The sequence below is a fragment of the Salmo salar genome, chromosome 05 (genome assembly GCF_965601325.2).
Source record: "Salmo salar chromosome 05, fSalSal1, whole genome shotgun sequence".
NCBI classification, from domain to species: domain Eukaryota; kingdom Metazoa; phylum Chordata; class Actinopteri; order Salmoniformes; family Salmonidae; genus Salmo; species Salmo salar.
In genome coordinates, this window is record NC_138295.1 from 67,097,501 (window position 1) to 67,117,500 (window position 20,000).

Sequence of the window (20,000 nt, forward strand, 5' to 3'; positions counted from 1 at the left end):
AGCTGCATTGGGTGGTCAGTTTCTCCAGCTTGGCTCGAAGCTCCTCAATTTCTCTTACATGCTCATGGATTGCCATTAGGGCCATGTCCAGGGCTGCGGGTTCAGGGACTGCACAGTAATCATGGGTCTGGAGCGGATCAGAGACGGCACAGTCCATAGGCAGCGCACCTTGTTCTTCATCCCTCTCAGTCGGAGCAGGAGGTTTCAGTCTTCTTTCCCAAACACCAGGTCTCTTTTGAATGTGCCAGTTCCACGCGAAGACAGTAGGAACAACACCTTTTTTTAGATATTGTCGCCCCCCAATTTTTCCCTCAACAAAGTCACCTTCGACGAAATGTGTACTACACACCTTTGTGTGTTTGGTGACAGTAAAGTTGTCACGATGTACTGCCACCAACCACCTTTTTCTGTGCTCTACATCGACCAGGAAACGATGGAAGCTCACAATACCATTAAATTGGGAAGAAACTGAACACAGATCACTGAACAATGTTCATTAGCACCTCCTTCGCGGGGCTGTAATTTAAACGTAGTCATTGCGAACTATTTCAGTCAGAAAAGCATTGACGATAGCTAGTAAGCTAATGATAAAAACAATAGCAGAACTCGCTCCGGAAGTCATTAACTCGGTCGGAAGTAAATTAGAACGTTGGAGGCGGTATAATGCATAGAGGCTATTGATGACATGCCAGGCAGCACAGTGGGGTGTAATGCATTTTAAACAGACACAATCATCTCAGATTGGCCACTTTGTCATCAGGCAGGAATTTGGTAATTGCTGGCAGCTCAACTAAAACAAGTAGAATCAATATCAGCTATGAAAGAGGACATTGAAATAAAGAGAAAATATTCTCTGTTCTGGAGCTACTGGGCTTAATGTGACCCTCGGCATGATTAAAGGACAGACAGGTCAAGCAGCATGAACACTCAGAGGCTATGTATCAGGCTACACTTTAACTGTAGCTAATGCATGGTTGCAGCAGTATGTGATGTCAATAACACAGCAATAAATGGTTTGTGTTCAGACGGTTGGTTAATTGAGGGAGGAAGCTGTTGACTGACTCGCTTGAGTTGCACACTAATGTGTTGATATGAATATGTAAGTACTATAATATCCGTGTGCGTTTGTGTGTGAGTGCATGTGTGTGTGTACATGTGCGTGTTGTGATTACTCACAGGCTCTGTCGCAGTTCAGCAGTGTCTCTGGACGTTCCCAATGATTGAAGACTCTTCTCTAATGTTACAACTGAGATGGGGAGGAACATATAGCATTGTAGACATCAAAGACGTTCAAGTGCTTTGATAGTACTAACCTCAACAAAAAAAGAAACGTCCCTTTTTCAGGACCCTGTCTTTCAAAGATAATTAGTAAAAATCCAAATAACTTCACAGATCTTCACTGTAAAGGGTTTAAACACCGTTTCCCATGCTTGTTCAATGAACCATAAACAATGAATGAACATGTACCTGTGGAACAGTCGTTAAGACACTAACAGCTTACAGAGGGTAGGCAATTAAGGTCACAGTTATGAAAACTTAGGACACTAAAGAGGCCCTTTCTACTGAAAAACACCAAAAGAAAGATGCCCAGGGTCCCTGCTCATCTGCGTGAACGTGCCTTAGGCATGCTGCAAGGAGGCATGAGGACAGCAGATGTGGCCAGGGCAATAAATTGCAATGTCTGTACTGTGAGACGCCAAAGACAGCGCTACAGGGAGACAGGATGGACAGCTGATCATCCTCGCAGTGGCAGACCACGTGTAACAACACCTGCACAGGATCGGTACATCTGAACATCACACTTGCGGGACAGGTACAGGATGACAACAACAGCTGCCCGAGTTACACCAGGAACACACTCTCTCTCCATCAGTGCTCAGACTGTCCGCAATAGGCTGAGGGCTTGTAGGCCTGTTGCAAGGCAGGTCCTCATCAGACATCACCGGAAACAACGTCGCCTATGGGCACAAACCCAACGTCGCTGGACAACGGAATGAGCATTACACCGAGGCCTGTACTCTGGAGCGGGATCAATTTGGAGGTGGAGGGTCCGTCATGGTCTGGGGCGGTGTGTCACAGCATCATCGGACTAAGCTTGTTGTCATTGCAGGCAATCTCAACGCTGTGCGTTACAGGGAAGACATCCTCCTCCCTCATGTGGTACCCTTCCTGCAGGCTCATCCTGACATGACCCTCCAGCATGACAATGCCACCAGCCATACTGCTCGTTATGTGCGTGATTTCCTGCAAAACAGGAATGTCAGTGTTCTGCCATGGCCAGCGAAGAGCCCGGATCTCAATCCCATTGATCACGTCTGGGATCTGTTGGATCGGAGGGTGAGGGCTAGGGCCATTCCCCCCAGAAATGTACGGGAACTTGCAGGTGCCTTGGTGGAAGAGTGGGGTAACATCTCACAGCAAGAACTGGCAAATCTGGTGCAGTCCATGAGGAGGAGATGCAGTACTTAATGCAGCTGGTGGCCACACCAGATACTGACTGTTTCTTTTTTACGTTTCTTTTTTTGCTGAGTTTATATCAAAAGTATAACAGAAAAGACACAGGTACACACACACAGATATGTACACACACAAACATATTTACAAGACTCACCATTTGCGTTGATCTGGAAAATGTTGGAGGAGGTCTCTTGAAACACGTCTTGCAGCTCTGAGGAGCTGACCTGTGTTGCTTGGAGAAGAAGACATGATTTCAGTTCGATGGAGCATGATACAAACACACCAATGACAAAGCAGATATCTTAGGTAAAACACAACATTAGGTAAAACACAACAGCCACAGAGCTGTTCTATCATGAAATGTGTTGCAGTGAATTTGGGGTTTAGCTTTGTCCGGGACTGTAATCCGGATCCAGCGACTTTGAACCAAACACCTTAGGTAACTGCAAAATAGCTCGGAGAGAACGTACACTGTTTTTCTAATGACCTGAAGGTCATGAACATGTCTTTGCCACCTCAGTAGTCACGACAGGTAAAAAATATATATGTATTTTTCTAATAGCAGTGAGCAGGAAGTAATTTGCTGTGAGACGTGAGTCCAGCTGATGGGTTATGTGGGCAAGACTGTTCTCCCTGATCAAAAGGACAGAATGTCACAGAGCAAGAATGCCAGAAAGGCCTGATTGTTGTCAACTGGTGAAGAGCAACAGCAGTAGAACATACAGGCACACAGAAAACACAGGCCAAGGTCGGACTCTGTCTAATTCTGACCCCTAAAGTGACTGCAATTGAGTAATTGGAAAGTTATTTTTGGAAATTTTTCTCCAACTACTACCAGTAGTGTTTCAGCAGGTGTGAAAATGACAATGGGTGGTGGGGGATTACTGGTTGGAATAAAAAAGTACGGGAAAAGAAAGAGGAAGTATGTTGAACCTGCATATTGTACAAGCATTGTTCCATTAAGGTGTGCTCTTTAACCACAATTTACGCACAGAATAACAAAAGAAAGGTTTGCAGTTCACTGAGACATATGATCGACACGTCTGCATATTAAGGGTCATTCACTTGATTTATCAAACTATGGACAGTTTCCTGTGGCGGAAGAAATATGATTAAGTCAAAAGTAAACACTATATGACAGTAATACATTTTAAAATGGTGTCATTTTTCAGTTCAACGACCTTTACTAGTGTGATCTACATACTCCCACCTTGTCCAGTTCTTCCCATCGTTATGATAAATGGCGGATGCTCAATATTCATGCTACTTCACATGGAACCACCTATGTCTGTGTGGAGGAACTCAGAGGGCTAAGTCATCCCTCTCCTCGGATCAGTGACCCAGTGTTTCACACTCTGCTGATGGAGGGATTGAGGGAGAGATGGAAGGATGGAGGACTACAGAAGGGTGACACAAGGTCACCCAATGACACGGATGGTCAGTGCGATTTCAGAAAGGACATCGATTACTCTGCACCACTCCACCCACTGACCAGTGGCATTACCCTGGTCTATCTTCTGTCTGGTCATCCTTGTATGACATCTGATTAGGTTTTGTTTGTCTCTGTGAGTATGTGAGTGTTCATGTATGCAGTGTCTGGGTGTAATGTTTCAGACTACACTCGGTTGGGGGCTTAGCTAGTTGGGTTGTAGCGTGTGTGTTAGCGTGTGTGTGAGTGTGTGTGTGTGTGTGTGTGTGTGTGTGTGTGTGTGTGTGTGTGTGTGTGTGTGTGTGTGTGTGTGTGTGTGTGTGTGTGTGTGTGCGTGTGTGTGTGTGTGTGTGTGTGTCTGTGCATGCTTATGTGTAGTCAGGTCTGCAATGTGTGTGTGTGATGCCTGACCACGCCCGGTTCACGGTCGAAAGAGATGAATGTGTGTGAGACAGATATCATCCACTGCAGACTGCTGTGTTAGGTAAAAAAAACCCTGCTGGTGGGGAAGCAGTAGTACGACGGGATCACTTCTAAACCCTTTATCTTCCACCACCTGGATCCAGCCCCACTCTCTCTTCAATTATCACACACAGACGCACACACACAGACACAGGCACACGCACACACACGCACACACACCGACCGACACAGGCACACGCACACGCACACACACACACACACACACACACACACACACACATGCTCACATCAGTATGGCATGCAAATACAGTGCCTTTGGAAAGTATTCAGACCCATTGACTTTTTCCACTTTTTGTTACATTACAGCCAAATGGATAAAACAAATCTCAACAATCTACACACAATACCCAATAACGACAAAGCGAAAACAGTTTTTTTGACATTTTTGCAAATGTATTAAAAATAAAAAACAGAAATACCTTATTTACATAAAGTATTCAGACTCTTTGCTATGAGACTCGAAATTGAGCTCAGGTGCATCCTGTTTCCATTGATCATCCTTGAGATGTTTAACCAACTTGATTGGAGTCTGCCTGTGGTAAATTCAGTTGACTGGACATGATTTGGAAAGGCACACAGATGTGTATATAAGGTCCCACAGTTGACAGTGCATGCCAGAGCAAACACCAAGCCATGAGTTCGAAGGAATTGTCCGTAGAGCTCCGAGACAGGATTGTGTCGAGGCACAGATCTGGAGAAGGGTACCAAAACAATTCTGCAGCATTGAAGGTTCCAAAGAACACAGTGGCCTCCATCATTCTTAAATGGAGGAAGTTTGGAACCATCAAGAGTCTTGCTAGAGCTGGCCGTCTGGCCAAAGGAGGAGAATGGCCTTGGTCAGGGAGGTGACCAAGAACCCGATGGTCACTCTGACAGAGCTGCAAAGTTCCTCTGTGGAGATGGGAGAACCTTCCAGAAGGACAACCATCTCTACAGCACTCCACCAATCAGGCCTTTATGGTAGATTGGCCAGACAGAAGCCACTCCTCATTAGAAGGTACATGACATCCCACTTGGAGTTTACCAAAAGGCACCTAAAGGACTTGAGAAACAAGATTCTCTGGTCTGATGAAACCAAGAATGAACTCTTTGGCTTGAATCCCAAGAGTCACGTCTGGAGGAAATCTATCACAATCCCTACAGTTAAGCATGGTGGTGGTAGCATCATGCTGTGGGGCTGTTTGTCAGCGGCAGGGACTGGGAGACTAGTCAGGATCGAGGGAAAGATTAATGGAGCAAAGTACAGAGAGATCCTTGATGAAAACCTTCTCCAGAGCACTCAGGACTTCAGACTGGGGCAAAGGTTCACCTTTCAACAAGACAACGACCCTAAGCACACAGCCAAGATAACGCAGGAGTGGCTTTGGGACAAGTCTCTGAATGTACTTGAGTAGCCCAGCCAGAGCCTGAACTTGAACTTGATCGAACATCTCTGGAGAGACCTGAAAATAGATGTGCAGTGATGCTCCCCATCCAACCTGACAGAGCTTGAGAGGATCTGCAGAGAAGAATGGGAGAAACTCCCCAAATACAGGTGTGCCAAGCGTCATAACCAAGAAGACTCGAGGCTGTAATCGCTGCCAAAGGTGCTGCAACAAAGTGCTGAGTAAAGGGTCTGAATACTTATGTAAATGTAATATTTATGTTATATTTCTTTTATAAATTAGTAAACATTTCTAAAAACCTGTTTTTGCTCTGTCATTATGGGGTATTGTGTGTAGATTGATGAGGAAAAATTGTAGAAAAAGGCTATAACATTACAAAATGTGGAAAAAGTGAAGGGGTCTGAATACTTTCTGATTGCACTGTATACCAACTTTAAGTCATGAGCAAACTCCCCTTCATTTTCGCTCTATTTACCTATCACTATCTCACACGAACGCTTGCACGCACACATGCGTATGCACACACACACACACACACACACACCACACACACACACACACACACACACACACACACACACACACACACACGACAACAACTAGTGGAGGGTATCTGACAGTCATTACTCTAGTGTCCCCATGTCTCCGCAAGGGGGTCTTGGACTCCTGGCTGCTACACTGGACAGAGTCCTGGCTCTCTGCCTGACAAGCTGGCACAGAAAGAACAAGGGATGGAGGGAGGTGGAGAGAGGAAAGGAATGGAGAGAATAGAGAAGGGTGAGGCAGGAAGAAAGACTAAGATAGGGATAGAAAGGTAGCCAGGTCTGGGAAAAATTTTAGATAGGCATTTAAAAATGTTTAATGTGCTTAATTGGGCCTTTTTTCCTCCTGTCTCCTATCTGTCTCTACAGTGCTTTGGAAGAGGTCTGAAACTATAATCATGGCATAATGTCTAGCAGATCTACATCCAACTGCATCAATCAGCACAATCTCCATAAAGAGAGTGCAAAGGGAAGTGATTAAAATGTGTCTTCACACTGCGGTACGACAGGTTGAGAATTGCTGAACAACGGATACAGAAGCTGCTGATTTCGCCCTACACACACACGCAAACACGCAAAACACACACAGTGCTACAGTGATGAATGAAAACCTCAGCAACACGCAAGAGACGAATTAACATCCTGGCCTTTGCAGAGTCGCTTGTCGATACGGCAAATGCACTATCTGCAACACGTTCAATTATACTCTCAAATCAGAGAGCAACTTAATCAAAAGCTCCCATCTCATTACCTTCGAGGTCAGCAGCTGTCGTTCCACTGTGGAAACTCTTCCTAAAACAGGGCCAGGCTGGGCATAGACCCACTGCAGAGAAAAACTCGCTTTTTCTCCTTTTTTGATTCATCCAATTCCCAGAGGATGGTAGCTTCCGACTTCTAAAGAGTATTTCAGTATGTGATGCCTTTTTATACTTACACACAAATAGTTTTGTTGGAGACAAAAAGCACGCCAGTTCTTGATTCTAGCTCTCTAACCTAGGTCAGGTAATTCTCAGATAATTCTCACAAGCTTGTGTTAACTCCCATAGCTAACTTGGTTTTTAGGCTTCCGGACAACACTCGAACAGTCACACTACGCAACTACACACAGACCATGTTGGGTTGCCATAAAACATGCTATAGCCTAGCCTGCTTACACTGCAGTTTCTATAACAAAGTTCATGCTAGGTTTATTTTGGGGCATGATGTGAGCAGGCCTGGAGATACAGTACCTGGAGATACAGTACCTGGAGATACAGTACCTGGAGATGCAGTACCTGGAGATACAGTACCTGGAGATACAGTAGCTGGAGATACAGTACCTGGAGATACAGTACCTGGAGATGCATTAGCTGGAGATACAGTACCTGGAGATACAGTAGCTGGAGATACAGTAGCTGGAGATACAGTACCTGGAGATACAGTACCTGGAGATACAGTAGCTGGAGATACAGTACCTGGAGATACAGTACCTGGAGATGCATTAGCTGGAGATGCATTAGCTGGAGATACAGTACCTGGAGATGCAGTACCTGGAGATACAGTACCTGGAGATACAGTACCTGGAGATGCATTACCTGGAGATACAGTAGCTGGAGATACAGTAGCTGGAGATACAGTACCTGGAGATACAGTACCTGGAGATACAGTACCTGGAGATGCATTACCTGGAGATACAGTAGCTGGAGATACAGTAGCTGGAGATGCAGTACCTGGAGATGCAGTACCTGGAGATGCAGTACCTGGAGATGCATTACCTGGAGATACAGTAGCTGGAGATACAGTAGCTGGAGATACAGTAGCTGGAGATACAGTACCTGGAGATGCATTACCTGGAGATACAGTACCTGGAGATACAGTACCTGGAGATACAGTACCTGGAGATGCATTACCTGGAGATGCAGTACCTGGATATACAGTACCTGGAGATACAGTACCTGGAGATACAGTAGCTGGAGATACAGTACCTGGAGATGCATTACCTGGAGATGCAGTACCTGGAGATGCAGTACCTGGAGATACAGTACCTGGAGATACAGTACCTGAAGATACAGTACCTGGAGATACAGTACCTGGAGTGACAAGCCAACAAAAACACACAACAATCATTACAGATTCACCGTTTCAACATAACTCTACCCTCCACCCCCTCCAGAGTGATCTCTTCTTCTCTGTTGGTGTGTTCCAGTCAGAAGACATAGACAATGCAGGAGCACATTCAATGATGATCATGAAAGTGTCTTCTTCTCCTGTTCCAAAATAACAGTGCATTTAGCCAGAACACCATGCTGTTCAAGCCTTGCTGTTTGCCAGGAAGTCTGATGATAATAGTCCCTTTACAGTTCTCAATCACTCACCCACTCCCTCATCCATAACAAATTACAGAGTTGGCAAAGATAGAACACAGGCAGCAAATACAACTATTTTGTAGCCAACAATATATCTTCAGCAACTCAAAACATGAATTGTGTCACACTCATAGCTGATATTTCAGATATCCATATACTAAATACATTGAAGTTGGAGAGGCGTCAAATGTCCACTAAAGCTAAATATAGTTCTAATGGACTTTCTTAAATGCACTGAGAAAGTGCTATGAGTGTGAGCCTCTTCTGCCATCTGCTTGGTGCTAACTGGCTCTCTTTCCCCTTAATTAGACTGATGATGCATCATCAATGTTGCTGTATGATGCACAGTATGCAACTACACAAATATGTGTTGGAGAATCTCCTATCCATACGATTGCCTTCTGTAGCCTTCTAAAAATACCGTTGTGAATATGTTCTGATGCAGTGAGAGTCTGACGCAAAGCTTGACCTTTCGAATGCTAATTTCAAATATATCTTTCACAATACCTTCTTTCATACAGATGCTGAGAATTTCAAAATGTTCTTTATGCTAGATAAACACATTTAATTCATTGTGGTGATTCACCATTGAAACTTTGTTAGCGTGCATGATTATGCATCATCAATCCGACAAAAGAAGCAAAACAAACAACCTTTAACTTACTCCCACAATGTTTTCCAACTCTTGAGCAACACCATCTCTTCCAAGCTGTACGGTATTCTACCATTCTAGATCTAGTAATATTCTTGTTCTAACCTGAATACGTGACTCCAGACCACTGAAACCAATTCACTCCCAGCGGCTCCAATGACATTGTCATGGCTGCTCAGCACACACCCCACTTGGGCCACTTACGGACCCTCAGCAGTAATTGTGGCTGGTAGAGTGGGCTCTCATTAAGGTCTCCTCCCAGACCAACAGCTCTCCATCCCAACCAATTCTAATGACCAGGGCTGGGGCTGTGGAGCAGAGCACTAGAGGGGTCTAACGAGACTGGTTTATCCCAGGGTCAGGCCCAGAACACAGGGAGAACACGGCGAGAACAGGCCGGGCCAACCTGGTGTGTGCTGCTGAACACCATTGTGGTTCTCTTTATTGGCATTACAACTGTTCAAACACACACACACCAGTAACAGCAGAGCCCAACAGTGTGTTTTCTCCACAAGCAGACCAAGGAGAGTGCCTCCACTTTTTGACCACAAGTGATCGAAGAGAAGAGATTGGAGAATAAGAGTGAGTGAATGTTCACGACACTACTAGGAGTTTGATAGACTAAGCACCCACCCGGGAAGTAGAAGAGGAGAGTTGCATACATGCTGGAAGGGCTTGAAAGGTTTGGCAAGAGAAAGGAGGAGAAAGATTATCCCGACTGACAGCTCCATTAGAGACTCTACCTGGGCTTTGATCATTTCCTGAGCCCCCCTCCACTGCTGTACAGCTCAGTCACACACACGCACGCACGCATGCACGCACGCACGCACGCACATGCACGCACACATACACACACGCTCGCACGCGCACGCACGCACGCACACACACACAGCTCAGTCGGCGCAAGCAGCAAGCACCAGAAGCCACACACAGCAAATCTGACAGGCTCCGGCCCGCTGAAAGGGCCCCGGCTTCACTGTGATCAAAGCTACTCTCTCTGATGGCTCAGGCCCCCATCTGTCTCCCCATAACACTGAGGCTGCCAGAGCACACACTACACAGTCTGCTCTTTATACACTAGGGAGAGGGGGAGGGGAGGTAGAGAGAGAGAGACAGAGAGAGACAGAGAGAGAGAGAGATGGGGAAAGAAAGAGAGTGAGATATAGGGGGACAGTGAGAGTGATATATAGGGGGAAAGAGAGAGTGAGATAGAGGGAGGGAGAGAGAGAGAGAGAGAGAGAGTTATGGGGAAAGAAAGAGAGATATGGGGAAAGAAAGAGAGAGAGAAAGGGGGAAAGAGAGAGTGAGACATGGGGGAAAGAGTGAGATAAAGGGAGGGATAGAGAGAGGGAGAGAGAGAGATGGGGAAAGAAAGAGAGAGAAAGAAAGGGGGGGAAGAGTGAGAGAGGGAGGGAGAGAGAACGAGAGAGAGAGAAAGATATGGGGAAAGAAAGAGAGAGAGAAAGGGGGAAGAGTGAGTGAGATATAGGGGGAAAGAGTGAGGTAGAGGGAGGGAGGGAGAGAGAGAGAGAGAGATATGGGGAAAGAAAGAGATATGGGGAAAGAAAGAGAGAGAGAAAGGGGGAAAGAGAGAGAGAGAAAGGGGGAAAGAGAGAGTGAGATATAGGCGGAAAGAGTGAGATAGAGGGAGGGAGAGAGAGAGATATGGGGAAAGAAAGAGAGATATGGGGAAAGAAAGAGAGAGAGAAAGGGGGAAAGAGAGAGTGAGATGTAGGGGGAAAGAGTGAGATAGAGGGGGGATAGAGAGAGGGAGAGAGAGAGATGGGGAAAGAAAGAGAGAGAAAGGGGGGAAGAGTGAGAGAGAGAGATAAAGAGAGAGAGAAAGGGGGAAAGAGTGAGTGAGATATAGGGGGAAAGAGTGAGACAGAGGGAAGGAAAGAGAGAGAGAAAGGGGGAAAGAGAGAGTGAGATGTAGGGGAAAGAGTGAGATAGAGGGAGGGAGAGAGAGAGATGGGGAAAGAAAGAGAGAGAAAGGGGGGAAGAGTGAGAGAGGGAGGGAGAGAGAGAGATGGGGAAAGAAAGAGAGAGAAAGGGGGAAGAGTGAGAGAGGGAGGGAGAGAGAGAGAAAGGAAGGAAGGAAAAGAGAAAGGTAAAGAGAGAGAGAGAGATAGGGGAAAGCTAGAGAGAGCGGCAGGGGGAAAGATAGAATTGGGGGAAAGAGAGAGAGAGAGAGGGGGAGATGGGAGAGAGAGAGACAGAGGCGGGAGACTGTCACTGAGTGAATGTGAATATTTATTTCTCCCAGTTTTACAGTATGCAGGAGTTAAGAGACAAAGGAGCTTGTTTGATGTTTGTTTGTTTCAGTCAAATTCATCTTACTTCTCTGGGTATCTGAGCTACACCATAATGCCTTGTACCATCAACTCTTACTGGAGTGTCAGCTGTGATCACTGTTAAAATGAACTGTATAGCACAGGAACAAAAGTATGAATATATACACAGAGCATATCAAATATAAAGAGGCACACACATGTGCACATTCACACACAAACACACACGGAGAGCAGTGAACAATATACATCACACATACCCATTGGAGGCCAGCATTAATCTGGCCCTATTACAAGGCTAATGTGGGAAAGGTGAAAGGTCATGGAGTAGAGCAGTGATGCTGGCAACCACCGCTTTATAACTGCATGACTGACCATTGACCCCTAACACTCTCCAAGTTCCTGACACCATACTGCAAATCTGCTTCAGGTCTTAAACACGATAACACTCCTTTGATATAGGATATCTGTTGTGAGCTGTAGAGTGGTTGTTCCCTCGAAAGTAGTGGATATTCCCTCCAAACCAGTGCATATTCCCTCCAAACCAGTGGATATTCCCTCCAAACCAGTGGATATTCTCTCCAAACCAGTGCATATTCCCTCCAAACCAGTGGATATTCCCTCCAAACCAGTGGATATTCCCTCCAAACCAGTGCATATTCCCTCCAAACCAGTGCATATTCCCTCCAAACCAGTGGATATTCTCTCCAAACCAGTGCATATTCCCTCCAAACCAGTGCATATTCCCTCCAAACCAGTGGATATTCCCTCCAAACCAGTGCATATTCCCTCCAAACCAGTGCATATTCCCTCCAAACCAGTGGATATTCTCTCCAAACCAGTGCATATTCCCTCCAAACCAGTGGATATTCCCTCCAAACCAGTGCATATTCCCTCCAAACCAGTGGATATTCCCTCCAAACCAGTGCATATTCCCTCCAAACCAGTGCATATTCCCTTCAAACCAGTGCATATTCCCTCCAAACCAGTGGATATTCCCTCCAAACCAGTGCATATTCCCTCCAAACAAGTGGATATTCCCTCCAAACCAGTGGATATTCCCTCCAAACCAGTGCATATTCCCTCCAAACCAGTGCATATTCCCTCCAAACCAGTGCATATTCCCTTCAAACCAGTGCATATTCCCTCCAAACCAGTGCATATTCCCTCCAAACCAGTGCATATTCCCTCCAAACCAGTGGATATTGCCTCCAAACCAGTGGTTATTCCCTCCAAACCAGTGCATATTCCCTCCAAACCAGTGCATATTCCCTCCAAACCAGTGCATATTCCCTCCAAACCAGTGCATATTCCCTACAAACCAGTGCATATTCCCTCCAAAACAATGCATATTCCCTCCAAACCAGTGCATATTCCCTCTAAACCAGTGCATATTCCCTCAAAACCAGTGGATATTGCCTCCAAACCAGTGGATATTCCCTCCAAACCAGTGGATATTCCCTCCAAACCAGTGCATACTCCCTCCAAACCAGTGCATACTCCCTCCAAACCAGTGCATATTCCCTCCAAACCAGTGCATACTCCCTCCAAACCAGTGCATACTCCCTCCAAACCAGTGCATACTCCCTCCAAACCAGTGCATGGATATTCAAGGGTCTTGAGCATATAGCAATAGCATTATTACTTCCTGAACACTTTATGTCCTGCCTCCCCCTACTCTTGATTTCTCTGCAGAGACCTCATACAGTATGACCTCTTAATTCAAAATCCATTCCTCCACACACACACACACACACACACACACACACACACACACACACACACAGCCGTATATTCCACAGTAGTGAACCCTATGATTGCCTCTCCTCAGGGGGTCAAGGGGTGGTGGTGTTGTCCATCCATCCATCCATAGTCAGCCACCAAGCCCTGGGGCAGATTGATGTAACTTTGACAAACTCAGTCTTGTTTTCTATACTGTACTAAAAGTATGAGGGTCATTTAAATAGTTTGTTTCAGTTATGTTGCAAATATGGTGCTCAAGTTAGTATGAAATCATGGAAGTGAATGTTTGTCTTTACCTACTGGTTGGTAGCCCTGTCTCTTGGGGCCTCCGAAGGGGTTTCGGCTGCCTCCAAAGGAGCCTCCATCGATGGATCCATAAGACATCCTGTCCTGGTGGTTTTGGGTCTGTCTGGAACAGAGAGAACACAACAACATCAGTTGGATTGGTGGATGTACTATATGGATCTGAGTAGGCTTTCAATATTCCTGGTTGGTCGATTCCAGGAATCATCAGGGGAAAATATGGACATTGTGATGGGGAATCTGTGTGTGTATGTGTGCATAAATATAAGTGTGTGTATGAACTGAATCCCCGATCCCACAGTGACATTATGCATCACGACTCAGCCTCCCCCTCGTCTATATGGAGGTGTGCAAAACATCACTGAAAAGGTTAAAGAATGCATAGTGAATGTGTATTCCATCCAAGACAGCGACACAAATGACATGATGAGATCTATGAAGCCCTGTGTCTACAAGCATCACAACCAAAGGTCACATGGTATCATGATTTCATAAGCTGTCCTATAAGACATTCAGCCCTCTGTGAATAGTAGGCATTGAACTAAGTAGGCTTGTAATTGTGTTCTAATGTCATTGTCCAGCTGCCCTTTTGTGGTTTTGAAGCCAGTCTGGTGTTGTCTGGCACCCGGGTCTGGGTATGTGAACACTGGCATTCATGACTGTCTCATAAGGGTGGCAAAGGAACAGAGAGAGGGGAAGCAGAGAGGGATAGAGAGAGAGAGGAGAGGGAGAAGGACAGAAGGAGAAAATGAGAGAAGAGGGATAGAGAGAGGAGAGAGAGAGGGGTAGAAGGAGAGAGGGAGAGGAGAGAGACAGAGCGAGAGGACACGGAGAGAGGGGTAGAAGGAAAGAGGGAGAGGAGAGAGACAGAGTGAGAAGACACGGAGAGAGGGGTAGAAGGAAAGAGGGAGAGGAGATGGAGAGAGAGGAGAAGGGGGGATTCAGTCCCATCTTCAGTGGGAGACAGAGGATCAGATTCACTGGAACCACATGGTCATTTAATCTGATTCATTTTCATAGAGCAGCAAAATGAATTACTGTTGGCAGCCAATAAACGATCTCTCTCTGCTCCTTTTGAATCCCAGACCAGTCACTAGTCACTGTAGTGCCTGGTTCTCCAGCCTTCTGAAGTGTGCATAGGCATTGCATGTCTCAATACGTGCTCTCACTCTGAGCAGTACAAAGAAATATACAGATTTTCAGACCAACTTTCTTAGACACATTCTCTTTTCTTCTCCCACATTCTATATAGGAATATATACACACTTGTATGTGTGTATACCCAGGGGCGGAAATCCCGGGGGTGGATGGGTGGGGACACGACCCCCCCATCCTGGGAAAAATATGATTTGTCCCCCCCAATATATCACTGAAACATAACTATGTAATTTAAATAATATTGATAATACGCAATGAAAGCAATTGTGCTGATTATAGACACTTAATAGCGCGTTTTTAAGTTTCAAAAAATTGCGACCCGCCACCCTTTGCCTCACAATGGTTTGATCCACTGCCCCTCCTTAGTTGGCAAGGTAACAGAGGGGTCATATCTACTGTCTGAAAGGCACTCAATGAACGTAACTGACGTGAGGTTAATCTAGTCAATCGCGCACACACACCAGCTGAATATGCAGAGCTAGCGCGCAAATATTAACTATTAAGCTAGCTAGTACCTATTCCATTTATGTGGCGTCGTCAAAGATGGAATCTTTGCTATCGTCAATTTATTCCAAGATCAGCACGCAGATGATGTAAGTTAGTGCTTCAAAGTCCCTGTGATAAGGTTAGCAATAAACTGAAGTCCAAACTGAACAGAACTACACTCTCTTCTACCATTGTCTTAAATATATTTAATGGTCTCGTTGCAAAAGCTAAATTGTCGCAAGGGAACTTTGATTTATTTATTTTATTTCACCTTTATTTAACCCGGGTAGCAAAGATTATAGCAAACACCACTGAAACTGAATTGGTGCTCGCTAGCTTTGCAAATTCAGCTATTGTTGGAAGCCAGCCAATATGAAACAAACTATTAAAATTACAAAAGGTTGCAGCATATGTTGTGTAAATGGTGAACTCATACAGCTGTCAACTCTTGTCATTTTAATCCGTTTCACATTTGCTAGCTACCTTTTAGATCGAAGCCCAAATAGAATGATAGAAGATGATAGAAGCCCATCTTCTACTGTAAATAACCTACACACTGTGTGTGTGTGTAGCCAGCCAGCCAGCCAGCCAGGTATAAAAATGGCAGAAAAATAAGAGTATTTTTCAATACACCCAAAACGCATAGTAAGAACCCTAGTAGCCTAATATCTCAAAGACTAGTTGATAAAATGTGCATAAGAAAGAAATGAAATTCTAATGGAAATGTTTCACAATGATGTCATTAGGCAGAGCAGGCAACAGATGGCACACAGACAGCAGAGTTGGGGACAGATATGCAGGGACAGACTGGCAGAGACAGGGAGTCTCAGGTAAGTTTGTTGAGTCTTTGTTTGGCAACATTATGAAAGGTTCTCAAATTTTTTTACTTGTAAAATAGGAACATAATTGGAAAATGCCATGGATACCCCCACTCTCAACTTAAACTGGTGACTGAACTAAGATTTGTTAAAGGCAATGGTATTGCTGTTGTGATTAGTTGTGTAGTTTTGGGTACCGGTAGTTAGGAGTACGGCAAACACCTTATTTCTTTGGTTGCTCAATATACATTTACCATATTACAATGTAGGCTATGTGTTACAGCACTACTTTTGGTGTCCCCCTCAGGAATTGCTCTTGAGAAAATTTAATGGAATTGTCCCCTCCAAAGTTAATATCAGATTTTCGCCCCTGTGTATACCACTCACTGAAACACAACGCACACACACACACACACACACACACACACACACACACACACCACACACACACACACACACACACACACACACACACACACACACACACACACACACACACACACACACACACACACACACACACACACACACAAACCCAAGCACACACACACACACCCACATACACACACACACTGATCCTATATGTGTCTCTCATAGTTCGGCCAGTCACCCTTGTGAAGAGTGAGGTCTGAGCAGAGCAGAGGACTGCATGGTGATGTGACACAATGAGTGGATCCCACTGTGTCATTACTCATTGCCTTAGTGTTCCTGGTCCCTGCACCAGCTAGCCCCGCACACCCCTGGCCTTCACCCAGCCTCTCCCTCTCTGCCTGGCCTGGTGATGTCATCAACACTCGCCCTGGTCTCTGACTCACAATAGAGCTCTGTGATTGGCTGAGCAGAGGGTGTATTGACTGATACATCACTCCCCATCTTGTCTCTGAGGCTGGTGGTCCTCTATAGACATAGGGTTCTACTTGAGATTGCTTAGTACTACTACAATAAATCTACAGTACTTGACAATAGGCAAATAAAAATGGAATCAAATGTAGGGGAACATTATTAGGATATAACATGTTTTTCACTATCAATAATAAAGCAGCCATGAGTTCCCTGGTGATGGGAGAGTCTCTCTCTCTCTCTCTCTCTCCTCTCTCTCTCACTCTCACTCTCTCTCATTCTATTCTCTCTCTCTCCATATTCCTTTTATTAATTTGTCGGCATAAGAAGCGTCTAATTGCAGCTCAAGCAGAGTGAGCCAGAGAGCTTTTCAAACAGCCCTCGGAAATCAAATTAATTGTTTTATGAGAGAGATAAGTCTAGGGTCATTTACACATCTTACATAAAGTTGTGAGATTATTAAATAATAATGCATTGAAAACCAGAGGGAAATATGTGTGTGTGTGCATGTGTGTGTGTGTGTTTGTGTGCACGCATGCGAGTGTGTGTACAAATCAAATCAAATTGTATTTGTCACATGCGCCTTACAGTGAAATTCTTACTTACAAGCCCTTAACCAACAATGCAGTTTTAACAAAAATAAGTGTTAAGTTCAAAATAGATAAGTAAAAAAATTAAAAAAGAAGAAAAATAACAAATACTAAGGGCAGCAGTAAAATAACAGTAGCTATGGGGTACTGGTACAGAGTCAATGTGCGGGGGCACCGGTTCGTTGAGATAATTGAGGTAATATGTACATGTAGGAAGAGGTAAAGTGACAATGCATAGATAACACACAGAGAGTAGCAGCAGTGTAAAAGAGGAGGGGGGGGTGGAACAGTGCAAATAGTTTGGGTAGCCATTTGATTAGCTGTTCAGGAGTCTCATGGCTTGGGGGTAGAAGCTGTTTAGAAGACTTTTGGACCGAGACTTGGCGCTCCGGTACCGTTTGCCGTTCCATGCCATGTCAGTGTGAGAGCGAGTTGGAGGTGTGCTACAGAACATCCCTGTGAGAAATTGTGGGACCCATGTTGCCAGTAAATGCAGCCTTGGTAGGAGGGCAGACAGACAGACTGGCTTGTCTCAACCCTGACAGAGAGCATCATTTACCCCTTCCTGTGATTCTGAATCAGTCCCTGACTCCTCTCACAGCTGCCATTATGATCAGAGCTAGGCTCAGCACAGCGAGAGGGAGTCAGGCAACTGAGCAGAAATTACCCAACAAGCTGGACACAAATGCTCTGTGTGTGTGTGTCAGCCTTTGAGTATTACACTGAAATTATTTTCTTATGAATGCTTGTGCATTTGTCATGTAAGAACATGTGATATATACAGTTGAAGCCGGAAGTTTACATACACTTAGGTTGGAGTCATTAAAACTCGTTTTTCAACCACTCCATAGATTTCCTGTTAACAAACTAGAGTTTTGGCAAGTCAGTTAGGACATCTACTTTGTGCATGACATGTCCATAAGCCATTTTGCCACTTTGGAAGTATGCTTGGGGTCATTGTCCATTTGGAAGACCCATTTGCGATCAAGCTTCAACTTCCTGACTGATGTCTTGAGACGTTGCTTCAATATATCCACATAATTTCCCCTCCTCATGATGCCATCTATTTTGTGAAGTGCACCAGTCCCTCCTGCAGCAAAGCACCCCCACAACATGATGCTGCCACCCCAGTGCATCACGGTTGGGATGGTGTTCTTCGGCTTGCAAGCGTACCCCTTTTTCCTCCAAACATAACAATTGTCATTATGGCCAAACAGTTATATTTTTGTTTCATCAGACCAGAGGACATTTCTCCAAAAAGTACGATCTTTGTCCCCATGTGCAGTTGCAAACTGTAGTCTGGCTTTTTTATGGCGGTTTTGGAGCACTGGCTTCTTCCTTGCTGAGCGGCCTTTCAGGTTATGTCGATATAGGACTCGTTTTACTCTGGATATAGATACTTTTGTACCTGTTTCCTCCAGCAACTTCACAAGGTGCTTTGCTGTTGTTCTGGGATTGATATGCACTTTTCGCACAAAAGTACGTTCATCTCTAGGAGACAGAACGCATCTCCTTCCTTAGCGGTATGACAGCTGCGTGGTCCCATGGTGTTTATACTTGCGTACTATTGTTTGTAAAGATGAACGTGGTACCTTCAGGCATTTGGAAATTGCTCCCAATGATGAACCAGACTTGTGGAGGTCTACAATTTCTTTTCTGAGGTCTTGGCTGATTTCTTTAGATTTTCCCATGATGTCAAGCAAAGAGGCACTGAGTTTGAAGGTAGGCCTTGAAATACGTCCACAGGTACACCTCCAATTGACTAAAATGCTTCTAAAGCCATCACATCCTTTTCTGTAATTTTTCAAGCTGTTTATGGCACAGTCAACTTAGTGTATGTACATTTCTGACCCACTGGAATTGTGATAGAATGAATTGTAAGTGAAATAATCTGTCTGTAACCAATTGTTGGAAAAATTACTTGTGTCATGCACAAAGTAGTTGACTAACCAACTAGCAAAAACTCTAGTTTGTTAACAAGAAATTTGTGGAGTGGTTGAGAAACAAGTTTTAATGACTGCCCGAGTTACACCAGGAACGCACAATCAGTGCTCAAACTGTCCGCAATAGGCTTAGAGAGGCTGGACTGACGGCTTGTAGGCCTGTTGTAAGGCAGGTCCTCACCAGACATCACCGGCAACAACGTCGCCTATGGACTGGCAAAAAGTGCTCTTCACTGACGAGTCAAGGTTTTGTTTCACCAGGGGTGCTGGTCGGATTCATGTTTATCGTCGAAGGAATGAGCGTTAAACCGTGGCCTGTACTCTGGAGTGGGATCAATTTGGAGGTGGAGGGTCCATCATGGTCTGGGGCGGTGTGTCACAGCATCATCGGACTGAGCTTGTTGTCATTACAGGCAATCTCAATGCTGTGCGTAACAGGGAAGACATCCTCCTCCCTCATGTTGCACCCTTCCTGCAGGCTCATCCTGACATGACCCTCCAGCATGACAATGCCACCAGCCATACTGCTCGTTCT

The 20,000-nt window shown here is 45.1% G+C and overlaps 1 protein-coding gene across 1 annotated transcript in view; it reads right to left on the minus strand.

Annotated features, from left to right (window-relative positions):
* LOC106605505 (t-SNARE domain-containing protein 1) overlaps positions 1-20,000 on the minus strand; it is a 138,263-nt gene that overhangs the window by 100,753 nt on the left and 17,510 nt on the right. The window contains exons 2-4 of the mRNA XM_014201240.3: positions 13,624-13,736; positions 2,612-2,689; positions 1,177-1,246 (exon numbers count right to left, since the gene is read on the minus strand). Coding sequence (XP_014056715.2) covers positions 1,177-1,246; positions 2,612-2,689; positions 13,624-13,711 — 236 coding nt within the window. The 5' untranslated portion in view covers positions 13,712-13,736. The remainder of the gene's footprint in view (positions 1-1,176; positions 1,247-2,611; positions 2,690-13,623; positions 13,737-20,000) is intronic.